Consider the following 20,934-nt stretch of genomic DNA (forward strand, 5'->3'; position numbering starts at 1 on the left):
TACAATATCATACAATTTGGAAGAGTATAGTAACATATGTCTTACCCGTTGGTACAATATCATATGAATTGGATAATGTTATTTATCATACGTCTTTGAGAACATTAGGGTTATACGTCTTTCTCTGAGACCAGGCTGCTTCTTCCATGTTGCTGGTTAGGAGAATCTATGTAAAAGGGTAGGAGAACTAACGACAAAGGTTACAGAGAATTTACTCAAATGTTAGAACTAAACGAGAAAGGTTAGGAGAGGTAGGTTAAGGTTAGGAAAAGGGTTATCTAAAATGCTACAATTGTCCCTGGTGCGATTTGAACACACAAACTTTGGATTACTAGATGGTTGCGGTATAAAATATTCCAAAATTACTAAAGATAAAGCTTTACTGACAATAGAAACATTTGGACATAATTGGAACTTGCACAGGACAGAGTAACACTATATTCAACTCCAACAAGAACTTCTTAGCCACACCTTTCAGTGGGGGGAAAAAAAGACAGAAAAAATAGAACAGCTCCCATCTTGTTGACTGGGTGATGGAGAGTGGATACAGATGTCTCGTGATGCATTGGGGCTAGACGTGCTATTGATTCGGTCTGGGTCGTCCGCTCGCTGATTTATCATGTATTTTCTGTTTATAAAGGTAGATGGAGAACACAAGCGCTTTCATTTAAGTGTGCAAAATAACAGCAGCGTGGACTGGGAGTACCGGTATGGTGGTAGTCAATCTAGGACTAGGCCATGATGAATCACACCGGCCCCGCGTTTCAACTCCAGAGCGGGGCTGGAGAATCGTCTTCATCAGACAGTCACAGACAGGGCGTCCATCATTGTACAGCCCATGCCAATGAACTGACTCAATAACGCCACTGCAAACACAGCAGCCACTGGTCAAGTACAGAAATGCGTTGAGACTATAATAAACAGACTGCCATAGACTAGACATTAAAACATTTCATGACCAGAAACATGAGTTATTGGTCAATGGATGTTAGACATGCTTTCCCCCCCTATGGCCTCAGAATGGAATGATATTACACAGATTACTCCAGAGATGGTAGTAAGTGACACTCTACACACACACAGTATGTTAGTTGGAGCGTAAGGTCTAGATAAAATGGTGGCATTGGATTAGTGCAATATGTAGCTAATTCCAGTGGTTATGAGCATTTAGTGACAGATGCCCCTACAGAGCAGAAAGAGAAGACTATATATGGATTTAAAACAGTGTGCGCCCCAGAGACTGGTTAGTGTATTAGATCTACAGGAAGAGGAGACAGAACAAGTTCAAAACCAGGGGGTTTAATCTGCCAGAAGCAAACTTCAAATTGTTCATTTATTTTGTTCAGATAATTGAATTAGGCCTATTTTGAGCTTTAGTATCCCCATTTGTTTTGGTGCCTTTCCTTTCCCACCCTGGGACAAAATATAACTGAAATCAGAAACCTAGTGAAGTGAGACCGGAGAAGAAAGATGAGCAAGCTGTAGACAGAGACAGAAGAGGTGAATACAGACCTACAGAAGAGTTTATTGACCATGCTACACAGGTAAAGCAAAGTACACACAAGAGAGAAGATAAAGTGGAGAAGAAAAAAATCTCAAAACTACTAAGTCAGACCAAATCTCCCGACTTTGTTAGAAAATTATTTTAATTGTGCCGCTTCCAAACTATATCTGAATATTACATTTCTAGAGCTGTAAAAATGTAACTGATAGAAAATATACATGACTTCTCTTGAAAAACAGAATCTCGTTTTCTAGAAAGTTGAGGTTGTGGGATTCATCAAACAATTGTGGGTATTACATGTATATCAGCTTAAAATAACCATAGAAGGAATGAAGGTGGTTGATTCTGAATCAGGTCCTGTATCTTATTTGTTCAGATATACAAAATATATCAGCGGGTCACTAAAATATTGTTCCTTTCCTTGGCGATGCGATGTAAATTAAAACTAAGGCACATACACTTTGGTCCCAACCTTCATCAGTAAACTGCAACACGTTGACGTCACTACAGATACTCTTCTATTAGCCTCTTCCAACGCATGCAACAGCAGATTTTTTGTAACACTTTATTGGAACTGTACTTCATAATATTGCCATGACATTTGTTTCATCATCTGTAGGACAATGACAGTTATGAAGTACAGTTCAAATGAATAAAGTACTACCAACTTTTAATTCCAATAACTAGACCAGGCAGTACATGCTTAGGAAACCACTCAACTTCTACCATTGTACATCAAAAAAAGGTAGGTAAGGAAAACTAACATCTAAAGAACAGCAACATTGACTATTTTAGTAAATGGATGACTTGTGGAAACAAAAACAGTTAAAATGATCACACAGATGGAAACTTGGATTAAATCTGCATTGTTGGTTGTCTGTTCGCAAGAAACCTCAAGCACGGTCGTCCAAATTAGCACAAAAAATGGTTGTAAAAAGACTAATTCAACTTCAATCTCATATGGTTCCCCCACTCCACAACAACTATAGTGACTTTAACAAAATAAAATCCGGCACAAATTCAACACCTGCAACTGAAAAGGAGCTTTTTGGGTGGCAGAAGTTCAAACTGCACAGTCACATGGGAGAACAGAAATCATGTTTTAAACAAATCTTACACATCAAAATTAATGTGCCTCAAAATCTGACTGCAGGGATTCGTGTAAATATTTAAATGTAAAAAGAGTTGATATTGTCAGGTAAGGCACATATCTTATGTAACTAATCATAATAGACGCCAAAGTCCATTTATCCACCCTTCATAATAAGAAGATGGAAAAAGGAAATGGTTTGCCTATCATACAAATGGAATATGGGACTTACACAGGGGTTAGGTGAAGGGGGTAAAATGTCCTCAAAAACATACAAGTAAAACAACTTATTTTTAATACACATTTTAGTTTCTGGTTCTCTCTGAAGGAATGACTGATAAAACGTAGAAAGAAAAAATAGAAAGAACTACAATGAGGTCAAAATGTGGTCCCCCAGTCCAGAAAGAGTGAACAGGATAAACGAACGGCGGCCTAAAGCCATTTGGAAACAGAAAGCGATGTTGTGGAGGATCATTATGCTGGTTTAGATGGAGGATTTGGAGAAGGACACTCTCAGGTGGTGGTTGTCACCCATGTTGTAGTTGTGGAGGTCAATCAGACCCTGGATGGCCTCTTCCACCGTCGACATCTGGAGCAGCGCCATTTTGTGATCCCTGGGAAGAAGACAAGATGGTTTATTTGTCCCACTGTTACTTCAGAATTGATATTATCCTCTGCTCTCAAAAAGCCCACAGAACACCCAAAATGCACATATTTGAGTTACACAGGGTCAGTCAGTGTAGCACCCTGCAGCTAGCCACAGAGCCACAGAAATTAATTCACAACCAAATCAAGAACAACTGTAGCGCAGTTACGTTATTATAGCGGTAAGGAGAAAAAAAGACTTACTGGAAAAACTTGAATGCGTTCACAGTGCCCCCGGCATTGGAGAACAGTAGTCTCAGGTCTTCTTCAGTTACGTCCGTTCTGTCGAAACACGTGAACTTAGCATTCCAACAAAAGACAGCCAACCCAGACCATAGGGTTCCCTTTACTTTCTTTCCAGGTATAGACGTTGCCCTTAGCACAGATCTGGGATCAGATTCCCCTCCCCAAATACCGTTGAGTGAGAAACCGCAAAACTGACCTTGGATCAGGGGCTACACTAACAGACCAATGCAGGAGCTGCTTACCATGTCCAAATCCTAACAATAACCATTATGAGCCAATAAAGACAACTGAGTGTCTAGTCTAGGGGCCATGACATAGACTTACGGGATGTTGGAGAGGTGGAGGGTGGTGGAGGGAGGGAAGATGTTCTGAAAGTTCTTGGAGCCGGGCTTCTTGAAGCGGTGCAGGGGGGAGTTGGTGAAGTCCTTGGTGAGGCCCTGGTCATCCAGTCCATCCCTGGGCAGCTGCACTGAGGTGTGCTTGGACAGAGCCACCCTGATGACCTTCCCATACATCTTCTGACCGTTCAGGTGACTCATCGCTGGAAGCAGATTGGATTTGTATTAAGTGTGTATGGTTTGTTTTATCCAGCTGTAATGTTCCCGAAAACAAATGCCCATGTGAGGACGTTTATCCTATCCAATTTTAGTTAATTTAACATTTATTTATCCAGTTTACATCAACAAAATAAAACAAATATTCTTATTTGCCACTTCAGAACATGGGAAACGGAATAATATTTAAAATCCTTTTTAAGTCAGCCGGTTAACATGAGAGTTGACAGTTGGGGAAATGGAGGAGAATCTTACCTAGCTGGGCTTGACTGGCATCGGCCATCTGTATCAGAGCACTGTCCTTCTTATTGTAAAGAATCTTCACCCTCTGGGTGTCCCCATAGACCCCTGTGTTAAAGCCATGAGCAGACGAGAGGAGGGCGAGGAGGAAGAGGAGACAGTGAGGAAAACAGTTAGCGCTGGAGATAGAGGGAAGGTTTAGGCAAGACAGAGAGAGAAAGAGGCTAGATAGAGACAGTAGGCTTGAGATCATTCATCAGAATTAAATGGAGGCGTGTGTCTGTAAAGGTCAGACAGAGAAACCATCAAATAGAGAAGTTAACAAGCTCTGTGAGATGTTTAGCCAATCAAACTACAGTACATGCCAAATCAATTTACCATGCATTTGAACAAATCTATGGATGGATCAATTTCAATAGCCGAAACGAGAGATTGAGAGAGATAACCAAACCAATGTAACAGAATAACCTATTCCTAAAAACTACAAGCCAAACCAGTTACAGTGTAAGGAAATAAAATTAAAATGTCTCTTAACAGAAATAAGCAACAACAAAAGAAGAGAGCGGTAGAGAGCTAACAATAACATACCGAAGAGAGTAAACAGACTTTGGGGCGTAACCATCTTTAGAAGGAGAGAAGAGCAAGCAGCGGAAGACAGGTAGAGAGGTAGAAGAGTCGGAGCGGAGGTAGAGAGCGTAGCGGAGATGGACAGATCATCCATAACGGAGGAGGGTGGTTTCCCGTAGAATGGTGAAGGTGGTCATGGAGTATGGTTCAGTTAATTTGGGGATAAGGTTGGTCCAAGGGAACGGGTTGGTTTTGTTCAAGCACCAATCATGAACAGTGGGGTTACAGTGATGGATGAAGCAAGGGGAATAGATGGGGGAGAGCGAGAGAGAGAGAGAGAGAGAGAGAGAGAGAGAGGGGTGGGAGGGAGGAGGAGCAAATGCAAATATTAAAACAAAGTGAGGGAGGGGGACAAAAATAAATACAGGTCAGTACACTGGAAATGCAGGAGTTTGGTCAGAAGATGGCCGGTTCATGTACTTAGTCAGAACTAAACAAGCAAATAAATTGTGCCAAATGTAATCACCCCCTGGACAAACATGGGTAAGGTACATTCAACGTCAAATCATAATCACACCATAATCATAGGAGTAATAGCCTCGCAATGAAGAAACAAAGTACATGCAGTAGGCTAAAGCTTGAAGTTCAGGGCCCAGTTTTTCAAAAGGTATCTATCCGGATAGGATTAAATAGAACGGGAGTTCCCATTCAAGTCAATAATTGGTCTGTTCTATTTCTATGCATTTAATCCTATCCGATAGGCAAAATCCAGATGGATAACTTTTTAAAAACGGGGCCAAGGAGATTTCAGATGAAATGTGTTGAAGAGTATGAAGTGAATCAAATTTGTCCAAAGACCATGCACTCAAATCTTGAGACAACAGACATGAAACCACCTGAGTTATGGCATTCAACACAGACCAGTACCAGTCAAAAGTCTGGACATAGCAACTCAAGGGTTATCACTTTATTTTTTACTACTTTCTCCATTGTAGAATAATAGCAACCCCAAAAAAGTGTTAAAACAAAATCAAAATATATTTAATATTTGAAATTGTTCAAAGTAGCCACCCTTGGCATTCTCTCAACCAGCGTCATAAGGTAGTCAACTGGAAAGCATTTCATTTAACAGGTGTGGCAGTTAATTTGTGGAATTTCTTTCCTTCTTAATGCGTTTGAGCCAATCACTTGTGTTGTAACAAGGTAGGGGTGGTATACAGAAGATAGTCGTAATTGGTAAAAGACCAAGTCCATATTATGGCAAGAACAGCTCAAATAAGCAAAGAGAAACAAGTCCATCATGACTTTAAGACATGGTCAGCCAATTCTAAAAATTTTAGTCGCAAAAACCATCAAGCACTATGATGAAAACTGGCTCTCATGAGGACTTGCTTCAGAGTTCAAGTAACAGACACATCTCAACATCAACTGTTTGGAGGAGTGAGTGAATCAAGCCTTCATGGTCAAATTGCTGCAAAGAAACCACTACCAAAGGACACCAATAAAAAGAGATTTGCTTGGGCCAAGAAACACGTGTGGTCCTTTTGTCTGATGAGTCCAAATTTGAGATATTTGGTTCCAACCACCGTGTCTTTGGGAGACACAGAGTATGTGAACGGATGCTCTCCGCATGTGTGGTTCCCACCGTGAAGCATGGAGGAGGTGGTGTGATGGTGTGGGGATGCTTTATTTAGAATTCAAGGCACTCGCTCTCTCTCACACTTAACCAGCATGGCGACCACAGCATTCTGCAGCAATAAACAATCCATCTGGTTTGCGCTTAGTGGGACTATAATTTGTTTTTCAACAGAACAATGACCCAGCACACACCTCCAGGCTGTGTAAGAGCTATTTGACAGGGGAGAGTGATGGAGTGCTGCATCAGATGACCTGGCCTCCACAATCACCCGACCTCAACCAAATTGACATGGTTTGGGATGAGCCAGACCGCAGTGAAGGAAAAGCAGCCAATAAGTGCTCAGCATATGTGGGAACTCCTTCAAGACTGTTGAAAAGCATTCCAGGTGAAGCTGGTTGAGAGAATGCCAAGAGTCTGCAAAGCTGTCATCGAGGCAAATGGTGGCTATTTGAAGAATCTCAAATATAAACTATATTTAGAGTAGTTTTTTTTTTGGTTACCACATGTTTTTTGGTTACTACACTTTTATGGTTACTACATGATTCCCTCTATGCTGGCCTTCTAGGCAGAGTTCCTCTGTCCAGTGTCTGTGTTATTTTGTCACACAGAGTGAAGGAAAAGCAGCCAACAAGTGCTCCGCATATGTGGGAACTCCTTCAAGACTGCTGGAAAAGCATTCCTCATTAATCTGGTTGAGAGAATGCCACGAGTGTGCAAAGCTGTCATCTAGGCAAAGGGTGGTTTGTTTAACACTTTTTTAGTTACTACATGATTCCATACGTGTCATTTCATAGTTTTGATGTCTTCACTAATATTCTACAATGTAAAAAATAAAGAAAAACCCTTGAATGAGTAGGTGTCCAAACTTTTGACTGGTACTATACATGTTGAGAGTGTGGGAAGTAATAACAGAGTCATAGTATCTGAAATATAAGATCCTCTCCATAGAGATTTCATACGAGACAGGCAGACAGAGAGATCAAGTTAGGAGAGGAGAGCAGAGAGGAAAGAGATGGTTACGTTTCAGTTCAGTATGGCAAAATGAGAAGGAAGGAGAGAGAATAGCAGTGAGAGTGATTCAGACAATACAAAGTCATCATATGATCTTTCATATGAGCCAGAGAGGAAAGCTTAGAGAAAACTAGAGCCCCCCCCCCCCCCCCCCCCCCCAGTCTTTGAAGAGAGCGAGAGGGGCTCAGTGCACTGGCAGACTTGGACATCATGGAGGCAGAGAGAGCGAGAAAGAGAAAGAGGACAATAGACAATAGAAACAAGAGCATGTGTGTTAGGCGTGTGAGAGGGGTTAGGTCCATGTCTGGATGGGAAGGTAGAACAGAACTGACCTCTTCATTGAGGTTGGAGGCCAGGAGCACGCCGCTGGAGCCAGAGTGACCAGACAGAGCCACCCTTCCTGCAGCAGCAGCCGCCGCCGCCGCAGCATTCAGCGGGCTCAGGGCACCTGGAGAGAGGTCAGAGGTTAGAGCAGGGGTCCCCGCTGTCCTTAGAGTACCAGAGAAAGTAGTGCGTAGTAGTGCGTTCTGTCAATAGAGCTGGTAAAATAATGGTTCATAAACAACTCAAAGGGGGGCCGTGTAAAATCACAATTTTTTAAAGAAATATTTCATATCTTCCCAAATTATGTTCTCAGTTTTATGTCTTGGTCTTAGATTTGTTTTTCACTCTCAAAATTGTTCCTAGAGAAACCAGGAAATTGAATGTTCTGCGTCCATGTCAACAGTTAAATCACATCAGGACACGTTTTCTTAGGGTCTGGAAGCAAACAGTACCAGTCAAAAGTTTAGACACCTACTCATTCAAGTGTTGTTCTTTATTTTGACTATTTTCTACATTGTATAATCATAGTGGAGAGAACTATGAAATAACACATATGGAATCATGTAGTAACCAAAAAAAGTTAAATCAAAATATATTTTACATTTGAGATTCTTCAGAGTAGCCACCATTGCCTTGATGACAGCTTTGCACACTTGGCATTCTCTCAACCAGCTTTCCAACAGCCTTGAAGGAGTTCCCACATATGCTGAGTAGGTGTCCAAACTTGACTGGTACTGTATTTTTTGTGCAATTTCCCTTTAATAGCGCATCTAGCGGGTGAGGAATGTGCCGACGTGCATGCATAGCGATGGTTCTGCATTGCCGCTGCCCATTTCATGGCAAAGTTTGCAAATAACAAATTATAGATACAAATAATATACATACTCATGATATACTGCTGCCAGGTAAGCCTACTTTGCAGTTAACGGTTAATTGAGGAGATCGAGGAAAACTGTCTTGTGGGTTGACAAATGTTATCACACCAACTGGCTTCACGCACACACCACACAGATAGACGGGCAATATTACAGATAGCCACTATTGGCTTAAAAAGCTTAAGCTAACACTAACTATGGTGGGATAATGTCAATGTTGCGTTGATTAGATAGTAGCTGGGAGCTTGAGGTGTCTGATTTGTTTATGACAGTTTGCGGTGGGAACATGTGAATTGCATGGCAAGCTACTCACAGGTGGGCTGCGAGCTACTGTTAGTTCGCGGCCGACCTGTTGGAGATAACTGGGTTAGAGGGATCAGGACTTAGACCCAACAAGAGTCTGAGAGCTCATTTGGCTCACCCAGGGCCCAGTGTGGGTGGAGACTTCACTTTAGGACCAATGGAATGGTCTAAGATGTGCAAACCCCACCCACCCAGAGCCCCGGTTGTGGTAAAACTGCACAGCCAGTCCAGCAAGAGTGATTCCACCTGACACTAGGCTTGGGCGATATTCCGTGTATTCTCGAAATACAGGCGTTCCAGATGCGTAACTCAGAAAAACATGCATGCACTCACTACGTAAGTCACTGAATAAGAGTGTCTGCTAAATTACTAAAATGTAAATGTATGGTTTACAATGTTAGCTATACCACTGCTTATAATGCCACTGTGGGCTCCCGAGTGGCACAGCGGTCTAAGGCACTGTATCTCAGTGCAAGAGGCGTTACTACAGTCCCTGGTTCGAATGCAGGCTGAATCACATCCGGCCATGATTGGGAGTCCCATAGTGCGGCGCACAATTGTCCCAGTGTCGTCCTGGTTTGGGGTAGGCCGTCATTGTAAATAAGAAATTGTTCATGACTGACTTGCCTAGTTAAATAAAGATTAAATAGTTATTTTTATTCTAACTTTAAGAAATAGAAAATGTGTCAAATAAATTACACCCAGCTCAGGTCTCAAGCGATGCATTTGGTTTGCTAACTTGCTAAGTGGATATATAAAGATCAAGCTTCTTCGTTACAGCATAGACATTCAATCCCCTCCCGGATCAACAGATCCCTGTTGCCTAAAATGTTTTGTGTTAAATAAATACATCTAAATAGCACCCCTTGTGTGCAACTCCGGTAATACCGTGTACAGAAATTCTGGATACCGCCCAACCCTACTGGACAAAGGAGATGGATGAAATTGACAGACATGAGCAGAGATAGACAAATAGACCCCACAACACCAGAGATATAGAAAGCAGAGCTAGTCCCCTAACCAGTGTTGAGCTTCCAACACCTCCCAACCCCAAGAGCCCCAAAGAAGACATTAAGAGGAAAGAGAAAGGAAAAGAGAGGGATCTACCTGGGATCTTACCAAGCAGAGAGTTGGAGTCCTTGCCTTGAAAGGCAGCAGCCATGTTGGGGTCCATGGCAGGCTGTCCATCCCCGGCGGGGAGCTCTGGCCGGGTGTAGTCACGGCTCTTGTCGTTGTTGTACTTGACGTTCAGGTTGACCAGCTTGGAGTAATCGATGCGGAGCGTGCAGCACGAGTTGTAGATGTTCTGACCATCCAGGGCCTGGGGAAGAATGGAAACAAGTTTCAGGTTTATTTGTACGTGGAAACCTTACTCAGCAGTGCTCTCCCAATAGAAATGGTGAGAAGTGTACAAATACACCAACGAGTAATGAAATTGTACAACTCAGTTAATTTCACGGTCCCGTGTGGCCCAGTTGGTAGAGCATGGCACTTGCAACGCCAGGGTTGGGGGTTTGATTCCCACAGGGGACCAGTACGAAAATGTATACACTCACTAAAGTCGTTCTGGATAAGAGCGCCTGCCGAATTACCAAAACGTAATTATGAACTCTTGAAGTGCTATGAGAGGTCTGCACGGGGTATCACAGTCTCTCTTACCCTGTGGTTCTTAGAAAAACGCTCTATCATACCTATGTATTTATTATCATCACTACTCACAATTTTGGCTTGCTGTGCGGTAGATGGGTCGTTGAACTGCAGCAGGGCCTGGAACTGATTGTTCTTGGTGAATGTGATTATCTTCATGACCGTGCCGAACTTTGAGAAGATCTAACAGACGGAAAAACAGGAAATGTGTTTAAAATACATCAACATACCTGATGTTTTACTATCAGACATAATATTAAACCACCAAAAAATAAACTAATTTCTGCAGCGAGATAAGGGCAGACGAGGTAGTGGTCAACTATGTACAAAAAAAATTGAGCATATCCACAAGAAAATGTATATTGCATTCATAAAACTGCTCTCCGACACAAAAATGTGAAGTTGTGAGGGTACCTGCTGCAACACATCCAGAGTGACTGGGTAGAACATGTTGTCGATGATTATTCTGAGCACAGGGCTGGATGCAGCTGTTAGAGCCAGATCTGAACCCGATGTAGGGGTACCGCCTCCTTGGACCGCTGACACCGCCTGCAGGACCGCCTGGGCCCGCTGGTTTCCGGCGTCTGTTTTGAGTTCTTTGTGGTTGGAGTACTGGATGAATACGGGGACGTTACGAACATGCGGTGTCACAGTAGAGTAGTAGTTGACCATGGTAATTGCCGCTTCCTCTGTCCCCAGCTCCAAGAAAGCCTGAGGACCAATGGCCAGAAAGAGAAATTAGAGTTCTGTTAGGATATATACCCAATGTCATTCTATGGAGTCTTATGATACAGAAATTATACAGTTATATTCAATTAAACTGAACTTAAACATTTCTGTATTGTAAGACAATATACAGGGACACAAAGCAAGGAAACTTAACAATTCACTATGAAAACTTCAACAATGTGACCATGACATTAATTTCAGACAAACACAGCCAATGTTTCCAAATCCTAATGGCAAGTTTGAGAAGGAATACTAATGGATTAAAACACAGGCAATTAGGAATCACTCAGACAAAGAAATGAATCTAAGGGGCAAGAGCCAAACATCTCCCACTGACCACTCACTGAAAAATAAACATTTGGCAGGACCCGGCAGCGAACAAAATCTAAAACGGCTGCAGAACTGGTCTGGGCCCACTCACCTGGTTTTTCCCCTTCAGAGTTAGGATATTGGTGACCTTCCCGAAAGGTAACCCCAGGGCAATGACCTCCGTTTCTGAAGTTTCGTTGGGCAGTTTTCTGATGTGCAACACACGAGAAGGAGGAGCCTCCATCCTGTCTTCCACTCTCAGTTTTTTACTGTCACTCCCATTGGACGTACCATCTAGATAGAATAAAATATTACTTTTATTGTCTATTTGTCACAATGTAAATTGGTCTCCTGCTCCGCGCTCAATCTGCCCACCAGAACGCACACAACCAACTTAAGGCGCACAGAATGATTGTGGTTGTGATATAGCCTGGAATCGAACCAGGGTCTGTAGTGATTATTACATCTATAGAAGAAAAGACAGAGGAAAGGGGGGGTGCCTTGTAAGAATTTGCAGGCGAGTAGGTAAACCACTACTACAGTCCAAATCATTGGCCAACGTGCAATCATTGGAAAACAAACCGGATAATCTACGAATGAGACTATACTACCAACTGGACATTAAAAACGGTAATATCGTATGTTTCAAAGAGATGTGGCTGAACGACGGCACGGATAACACAGAGCTGGCTAGCTTCTCCGTGCCTCGACAGAGCAGCGACATCTGGTAAAACGAGGGGCAGGGGTGTGTGTCTATTTGACAATAACTGCTGGTTCGTGTCTAATATTAAAGAAGTCTTGAGGTATTGCTCGCCTAAGGTAGAATACCACCACCACTTTACCTCATTTCTACCAGCATGTCACACGTGCAACCAAAGGAGGGGGAAAAAAATATATAATAATAAATAAAAACTCTGGATGACCTTTACTCCACACACACAGACACGTAAGGCTCTCCATTTGGCATATCTGACCATAATTATATCCTCCTGATTCCGGGTTACAAGAAAAAACTAAAGCAGGAAGTACCAATGACTTGCTCAATACGTAAGTGATGAGATGAAGTAGACGCTACAGGAATGTTTTTGCTAGCACAGACTGGAATATGTTCTGGGATTCATCCAATGGCATTGAGGAGTATACCACCTCAGGCACCGGCTTCATCAAAAAGTGTTTGACGACATCGTCCCCACAGTGATGTACGTACATTTCCCAACCAGAATCCATGGATACAGGCAACATCCACACCGAGCGAAAGGCTAGAACTATTGTTTTCAAAGAGCGGGACACTAATCCGGACGCTTATAAGAAATTCCGCTATGCTCTCAGACAAACCCCTAAACAGGCATAGCGTCAATACAGGACTAAGATTGAATCCAACTACACCGGCTCTGACACTCGTCGGATGTGGCAGGGCTTGAAAATATTACGGACTACAAAGGGAAACCCAGCAGCGAGCTGCCAAGTGACGCAAGCCTACTGTACGAGCTAAATGCCTTTTATGCTCGCTTGGAGGCAAGTAACACTGAAGCATGCATGAGAGCACCAGCTGTTCCAGACGGTGATATTCGATGTGAGCAAGCCCTTTAAACTGGTCAACATTCAAAGCCGCAGGGCCAGACGTATACTCAAAGCATGTGCGGACCAACTGGCAAGTGTCTTCACTGACATTTTCAGGTATTACAGACAGACTACCATAAACCCTGGGCCCAAGAAAGCGAAAGTAACCTTCCTAAATGATTACCGCCTGTAGCACTCACGTCGGTAGTCATGGATCACATCAACACCATCATAATGGAAACCCTAGACGCACTCCAATGCAAATACCGCCCCAACAGATCTACAGATGACTCCATTTCAATTGCACTCCACACTGCCCTTTCCCACCTGGACAAAAGGAACACCTATGCGAGAATGCCGTTCATTGACTCAGCGTTTCTGCATCAACACCACAAAGCTCATCACTAAGCTAAGAACCCTGGGACTAACCTCCCTCTGCAACTGAATCCTGGACTTCCTGGCAGGCCACCCCCAGGTGGTAAGGGCAGGCAACAACACGTCTGCCATGCTGATCCTCAACACTCCGGCCCCTCAGGGATGCGTGCCTAGTCCTCTCATGTACTCCCTGTTCACCCACGACTGCGTGGCCAAGACTCAAACACAACCATTAAGTTTTGACAACACAACAGTGACAGGCCTGATCGCAGACAACTATGAGACACCCTATAGGGAGGTCAGAGACCTGGTAGTGTGGTGCCCGGACAACAACCTCTCCCTCAATGTGCGCAAGACAAATGAGCTGACCATGGACTATAGGAAAAGGTGGGCTGAACAGGCCCCCATTAACATGGACGGGGCGGAAGAGGAACAGGTTGAGAGTTTCAAGTTCCTTGGTGTCCACACCACCAACAAACTATCATGGTCCAAACACACCAAGAGAGCCGTGAAGGGGGCACGGCAACACCTTTTCCCCCTCAGCAGACTTAAATGATTGGGCATGGGTCCCCAGATCCTCAAAGTTCTGCATCTGACCGCAAGGCGCTACAGAGGGCTGTGCGTACGGCCCAGTACTTCACTGGGGCCAAGCTTCCTGACATCCAGGACCTATATACACTAGGCATTGTCAGAGGAAGGCCAAAAAAAGTGTCAAAGACCCCAGTCGCCCAAGTCATAGACGGTTCCCTATGCTACCGCACGGCAAGCGGTACCGGAACGCCAAGTCTAGGACCAAAAAGCCCCTCAACAGCTTCTACCCCCAAGCCATAAGAGTGCTGAACAATAAATAAAATGGCCAAACAAAGTATTTACATTGAACCCCCACCCCCTGTATATAGCCCTGTTACTGTTATGTAATTTTCTTGGGAGTTTTTGATGCGATTTAAAAAAAAACATTTTATTAACTCCATTTCTTGAACTGCATTGCTGGTTAATGGCTTGTAAAGTAAGCATTTCACATTAAGGTCTACACCTGTAGTACCGCATGTGACAATTTGATGTTGAGGATTTCAAGATATGGATTTGGACCTGTGGAAAAGAAAATTAAGAATAAAGGGAGCAATACAGTAGCGTTCTCAGGCTACTATATTTTCTCTCTAAGGCATTACAGCAATGCTCTGAAGAGATATAGCTTATTGAAATGCACAGCAGGCAGCATCTCTATTCCAATCACATGCAAGCATGTGTGTGCCCACCTACAGAGGCGCACTAGGTTTATCAGATACTGAAAAACCTCCCGTGAGGAAGACACCCACTAATACCGCTGTTCAACTTTCAAACATTCATTAATCCTTTCATTTCTTTTAATGCCGGTGGACACCGATCAAATGACGTATGCAAATTCCATTAAGAGAGGGCTGGCAAAGAGAAGATAATTTTTTAGGACCACGCTAACTTACCACTGATACTGCTCATGTCAGAGCCACTGTTGTAGAGACTGCTTGACAGCAGCTCATCTGATCCTCTCTGGAGAAAGAAAGAAAGGAAACAAAGAGCGAGAAAGAGTGAATGTGAAATAGAGGCATGACTCTCCAAGAAGAGACACCTTCCATTTGCAGTGAGCAGAGCCCCTGAAAGACCACAATGAAATAGCTCTCTCTCTGGACAGTTTGAGGAAACGGGGGGAGGACATAACACCAAGAGTCGCCTCTCATTTAGTTTTTTTTTTCCAAGTGTCGGTCGGTTTAATCTCATGGAGTCTCAAGATATCAGACATGTCATTTCATCTGGAGCTCCCCAGCGCTCCCCGAAGGCTCGGAGCTGTCCTCTGTCCGCTGGGCTGCAGTTGCTGGCTGACGTACTCCGAGCACCGCTAAAACTGACAGATGGGACAACGAGGCCTGGAGCCATTACAGACCCAACTATAGAATAGGCCTGGGTCTTAGTCTTTTTCTCTTTTGTCTGCGAGTGAATTTGAACGAAATGTTCTTTATCGCCAACATGTTTTATAGATGTGATAAATTAGATATGGAGTGCTCCCGTAGGGCCAGAGTCCACAAATACATTCCAGATAATAAAGTTGTCTTTGACTTAAAATGTGACAACTAGACCTAACTCACACCAGGGCTGGGAATGTTTCTCAAAGCAAAGTTTCTTTTGGACATTAAATATTGATGAAAAACACAGAGGCAAAGCCCAATAATACTATCAAAGGACTGTTTGTTTTTAAGAGTCATTCCTTTAGCAGGAGAGTTAACTTTGTTTTGCACCAGACGGAACTGCGGTTGTTGAACAAACTGGGTTAGGAGGGTACAGTATCAGGATGCATTTATAAAAGAAAACCTTTCTCCCTAAACAGAATGGACATCAGTTGGTCCTATTTAATTACTGTTGTTCTAATATCATAAAAGTTAGAAATTACAATTTGAAATGTTGCCTCATCTTTCTTATCCAATAACACATGCTCTCTCAACAGTAGTAGGCTACATTTAGGATTCTGTGTGCAGATTCTGACTTGAAAAGCTGTGCCATGACCACAAAGGACTTTAGTTTGTATTAATTGTAGTAAATGGGTGGGTTGCAAATTTGAGTTGTGTGTCCCATGTAAGGTATCTGCCCACAAAGTATAACATAGGTGTCTAAAACTGGATGGAGGCAAACCTTGACCAATGTGTTAATCGGGATGTAGTTAGCCTAATGTAACAACTAAGCTAATAATTATTAAGAAAAATGAGTTTTGCATTGCCAAAATAATGAGAGAGAATTTTAGATGTTTCCAAGCATCTATAACCTTTGACATAGAGAGGGCACTGGACTGAGGCTTACCTTTACGCCAACTGCAACATCTCCAATACTGAAAAAGAGAGGGAATATACTGATTAGCTAAGCATAATCTTTCCACAATACAGAGCATGCTGCTTATCTAGCTAGCTACAGTTCAACTGGCTAGTTAGTTAACTCACGGGATAGAGACGGTAGCTAGCCAGCTAATGTCACCTAGTAACAGTAACGTTATTAGCAGATACATTATGTGCAGCACAGTCACCCAACAAGCTAACGTTAGTAACGGTATGTTCTAGTAGATTCGAGCTTGTTAGCTAGCATAGGAAGTTAGCAAACGCTAGCCAGATAGCTAACGTTACCCATGGTAAGATGCGCAACTTCACTGGCTAGTGCCGTGGCTATCTACAAAAAGAAAACCAGCACATAGTTATAACATGTTGATTATCTGACCACATATAAAAGGGGAAACATGTATGGAAATTCAAGTTAACCATGATTTATTTTTAGCTAACGTTAAACGGTGTTGACGACTTCTACTTTGAGTTGATAGCTAGCTAACGTTAGCTAGTTTTCCGATCAACAAAGGATTCAATGAATGATCAACGCACAAGCGAGGACGACACACCCTCGCATGGAATACTATCCAGAGCTAGTTAGCTAACGTTGGCCTGTGCAATGTATTATTCAGCTATGTATTACCTAACGTAAGTTAGCTAACATTAGCAGGGTACTAAACAGTTTCGGAAACAAAATATACTTTGTTTACGTAGCTACCGTTAGCTAAATAGGTCAAGCTAACTTGCCATCGCTCTCTCCCAGCTCACTGACATTGGTCAGCCAGGAGTTAGTTAGTAGCTACTAGTAGCTAACCAAGCTAAGGTAACGCTAGCTAGCTAAAACAAACCCTAGCTAGAATCTGACGTTAGCTACTTTACTTTTAATCAACGATATATTGCCGCGCATGATGCATTCATTCAAGAAAAACACAAGCTTCGTAGAAGGCCGATTATACATACCCGTCCATTGCCAGAAAATCCTTCTAAACGACACAGTTTTCTGCAATGTTCTCTTGCCAACAACAGAAAACAAAATGGAGGGACTGGAGACCGTGGCGGAAATAGTCGAATAAGGCGGAAATAGTCGAACAAAAAACGTGTTTCGTTTCATGCAGCGTCATGCTTTTTTTGTGTTTATTAAAGACGAGAGCATTTGAAGAGATAGTGGTACAACTGTTTTGTATTTTATAGTGGCTTTAAATTGATGAATTACCATTAAGAAGTCTTCATCATTTGACTTGGCCATTGAGATTTGTTTTGTTATTTAATGTGACTCTGGATTGTGCCTACATCAAACATGGTCATGTCACATGGCTATATTACACACATTGCATGATCACTGTCCTCTGCTGATGGCAAACGGAGTGTTCAATACAACAGACATAAGCTTGCCTTGGCCTTGTTGGTTATTATTTGAGGGTGTTTTCATATAGGCTATCTGTTGTACCATTTATAAATGAAAGCACTTTATGTATCTAGCTATTCCCCCCATTTGAAGGTGTAATAAGTATTCGGACACATTTGCTTGTAGTGTATTACATTCAGTCAAAGTTTAGTATTTGGTCCCATATCCCTAGCATGCAATGACTACATCAAGCTTGTGACTCTACAAACTTTTTGGATGCATTTGCAGTATCTTTTGGTTGTGTTTCAGATTATGTTGAGCCCAATATGAATGGTAAATAATGTAGGCCTATTGTGTCATTTTGGATTCACTTTATTTTAAATAAGAATAGAATGTGAATGCTACCATGATTACGGATAATCATGAATAATAATGAGTGAAAAAGTTGCAGATGCACAAAGATCATGATCCCAAAATATGCTAACCTCTCACCATTGCTAACCTCTCACCATAACAGGAAAGGTGGAAGAAAATGGGGGGCGGTATGATTTTCATGGGTAAACTTAAAAAATGTAAAAACATTAAATACACTATAATATACACTACCAGTTTTAGAATACCTACCCATTCAAGGGTTTTTCTTTATTTTTGCTATTTTCTACATTGGAGAAATAACTATGAAATAACACATATGGAATCATATAGTAACCAAAAAAAGTATTAAACAAATCAAAATTGACTTTATATTTGAGATTCTTCAAATAGCCACCCTTTGTCTAGATGACAGCTTTGCACACTTTTGGCATTCTCTCAACCAGCTTCACCTGAAATGCTATTCCAACAGTCTTGAAGGAGTTCCCATATTATGCTGAGCTCTTGTTGACTGGTCTTCCTTCATTCTGCGGTCTGACTCATACTAAACCATCTCAATTTGGTTGAGGTCGGGGATTGTGGAGGCCAGGTCATCTGATGCATCACTCCATCACTCTCCGTCTTGGTAAAATAACCCTTACACAGCCTGTGTTGAGTGTTGGGTCATTGTCCTGTTGAAAAACATATGATGCTGCCACTAAGCCCAAACCAGATGGGATGGTGTATTTCTGCAGAATGCTGTGGTAGCTATGCTGGTTAAGTGTGCCTTGAATTCTAAATAAATCACAGACAGTGTCACCAGCAAAGCACCCCCACACCATAGCACCTCCTCCTCCATGCTTTACAGTGGGAAATATACATGCAGAGATCATCCGTTCACCCACACCGCGTCTCTCAAAGACACGGCAGTTGGAACCAAAAAAACTCACATTTTGGACTCCAGACCAAAGGACAAATTTCCACCGGTCTAATGTCTGTTGCTCATGTTTCTTGGACCAAGCAAGTCTATTCTTCTTATCGGTGTCCTTTAGTAGTGGTTTCTTTGCAGCAATTCGACCATGAAGGCCTGGTTCACGCAGTCTCCTCTGAACAGTTGATGTTGAGATGTGTCTGTTACTTGAACTCTGTGAAGCATATTTTTGGGCTGCAATTTCTGAGGCTGGTAACTCTAATGAACTTATCCTCTGCAGCAGAGGTAACTCTGGGTCTTCCTTTCCTGTGGCGGTCCTCATGAGAGCCAGTTTCATCATAGTACTTGATGGTTTTTGCGACTGCACTTGAAGAAATATTCAAAGTTCTTGAAATGTTCCGAATTGACTGACCTTCATGTCCTAAAGTAATGATGGACTGTCATTTTTCTTTGCTTATTTAAGCTTTTCTTGCCATAATATGGACTTGGTCTTTTACCAAATAGGACTATCTTCTGTATACCCCCCTACCTTGTCACAACACAAGTGATTGGCTCAAATGCATTAAGAAGGAAAGAAATCCCACAAATTAACTTTTAACAAGGCACACCTGTTAATTAAAATGCATTCCAGGTGACTACCTCATGCCGCTGGTTGAGAGAATGTCAAGAGTGTGCAAAGCTGTCATCAAGGCGAAGGGTGGCTTTTTGAAAAATCTCAAATATACAATATATTTTGATTTGTTTAACACTTTTTTGGTTACTACATGATTCCACATATGATTCCATATGTGTCTTTACTATTATTATACAATGTAGAAAATAGTAAAAATATTGAAAAACCCTTGATGTGTTCTAAAACCTTTGACCGGTACTGTAAGTGAATTGTGTGTGAATAAGAATACTTATGACACCTTCAAATGGATACAGTGCCTTCAGAAAGTATTGACACCCACATTTTGTTTTGTTACAAAGTGGGTTTAATTGATGTTTTTGTGTCAACGATCTACACAAAATACTCTGTAATGTCAAACTAGAAGAAAATTCTAACATTGGTACAAAATGTATAAAAAATTAAACTCTAATATATTTGAGTGGTACAGTGGTCTAAGGCACTGCTCTCAGTGCAAGAGGTGTCACTACGGTCCCTGATTCGAATCCAGGCTGTATCACATCCAGCTGTGATTGGGAGTCCCATAGGGTGGAGCACAATTGACCCAGCATGGTCCATGTTTGGCCGGAGTAGGCCGTCATTGTAAATTATAATTTGTTCTTAACTGACTTGCCTAGTTAAAATAAAGGTAAAATAAAGGTAAAATGAAAAGTATTAAACCCCCTGAGTCAATACATGCTAGAATCACCATTGGCAGCCATTACAGCTCTGAGTCTTCCTGGGTAAGTCTCTAAGAGCTTTGCACACCTGGATTGTACAATATTGGCAAGTTATTCTTAAAAAATTATTCAAACTCTGTTAAGTTGGTTGTTGATCATTGCTAGATAGACATTTTCAAGTCTTGCCATAGATTTTCAAGCCGATTTAAGTCAAAACTGTAACTAGACCACTCAGGAACATTCAATGTCATATTGGTAATTAACTCCAGTCCTTGTGTTTTAGGTAATTGCCCTTCTGAAAGGTGAATTTGTCTCCCAGTGTCTGTTGGATTTTGCCTGTGCTTGGCTCTATTCTGTTTCTTTTTATTAAAAAAAAAAGTCTATAGTCCTTGCCAATGACATGCAACCCATAACGTAAGGCAGCCACCACCATGCTTGAAAATATGAAGAGCGGTACTCAGTGATTTGTTGTGTTGGATTTGCACCAAACATAACACTTTGTTTTCAGGAAATATAGTTC

General features: G+C 42.1%; 1 protein-coding gene across 3 annotated transcripts; it reads right to left on the bottom strand.

Annotated features, from left to right (window-relative positions):
- Nucleotides 1–1,505: 1,505 nt before the first annotated feature.
- ptbp2a (polypyrimidine tract binding protein 2a) lies at nucleotides 1,506–17,520 on the bottom strand. 3 transcript variants are annotated; one of them, XM_055881414.1, is made up of 14 exons: nucleotides 17,419–17,503; nucleotides 16,762–16,804; nucleotides 16,445–16,472; nucleotides 15,079–15,145; nucleotides 11,796–11,977; nucleotides 11,060–11,356; nucleotides 10,718–10,828; nucleotides 10,106–10,319; nucleotides 7,829–7,944; nucleotides 4,868–4,901; nucleotides 4,295–4,387; nucleotides 3,810–4,026; nucleotides 3,444–3,521; nucleotides 1,506–3,208 (listed from the first exon to the last, which is right to left on the bottom strand). In XM_055881414.1, exons 4-14 carry the CDS (start codon nucleotides 15,092–15,094, stop codon nucleotides 3,079–3,081), a joined length of 1,488 nt encoding a protein of 495 aa, XP_055737389.1. In that variant the 5' UTR covers nucleotides 15,095–15,145; nucleotides 16,445–16,472; nucleotides 16,762–16,804; nucleotides 17,419–17,503; the 3' UTR covers nucleotides 1,506–3,078. The 3 variants fall into 3 exon arrangements, with proteins under 3 accessions (XP_055737389.1, XP_055737388.1, XP_055737387.1); XM_055881413.1 differs by lacking the exon at nucleotides 16,762–16,804 and having other exon boundaries at nucleotides 10,118–10,319; nucleotides 17,419–17,520; XM_055881412.1 differs by lacking the exon at nucleotides 16,762–16,804 and having other exon boundaries at nucleotides 17,419–17,520.
- Between the last annotated feature and the right edge of the window lie 3,414 nt (nucleotides 17,521–20,934).

Source organism: Salvelinus fontinalis, chromosome 25 (genome assembly GCF_029448725.1).
Source record: "Salvelinus fontinalis isolate EN_2023a chromosome 25, ASM2944872v1, whole genome shotgun sequence".
Classification (NCBI taxonomy): Eukaryota; Metazoa; Chordata; class Actinopteri; order Salmoniformes; family Salmonidae; genus Salvelinus; species Salvelinus fontinalis.

Coding starts and splice junctions, on each gene's coding strand:
- ptbp2a (XM_055881412.1), bottom strand. Junction 11,357..11,795: donor CTCTGAAGGGGAAAAACCAG/GTGAGTGGGCCC, acceptor ATTGGTCCTCAG/GCTTTCTTGGAGCTGGGGAC. Junction 3,209..3,443: donor AACGCATTCAAGTTTTTCCA/GTAAGTCTTTTT, acceptor TCTTCTTCCCAG/GGATCACAAAATGGCGCTGC.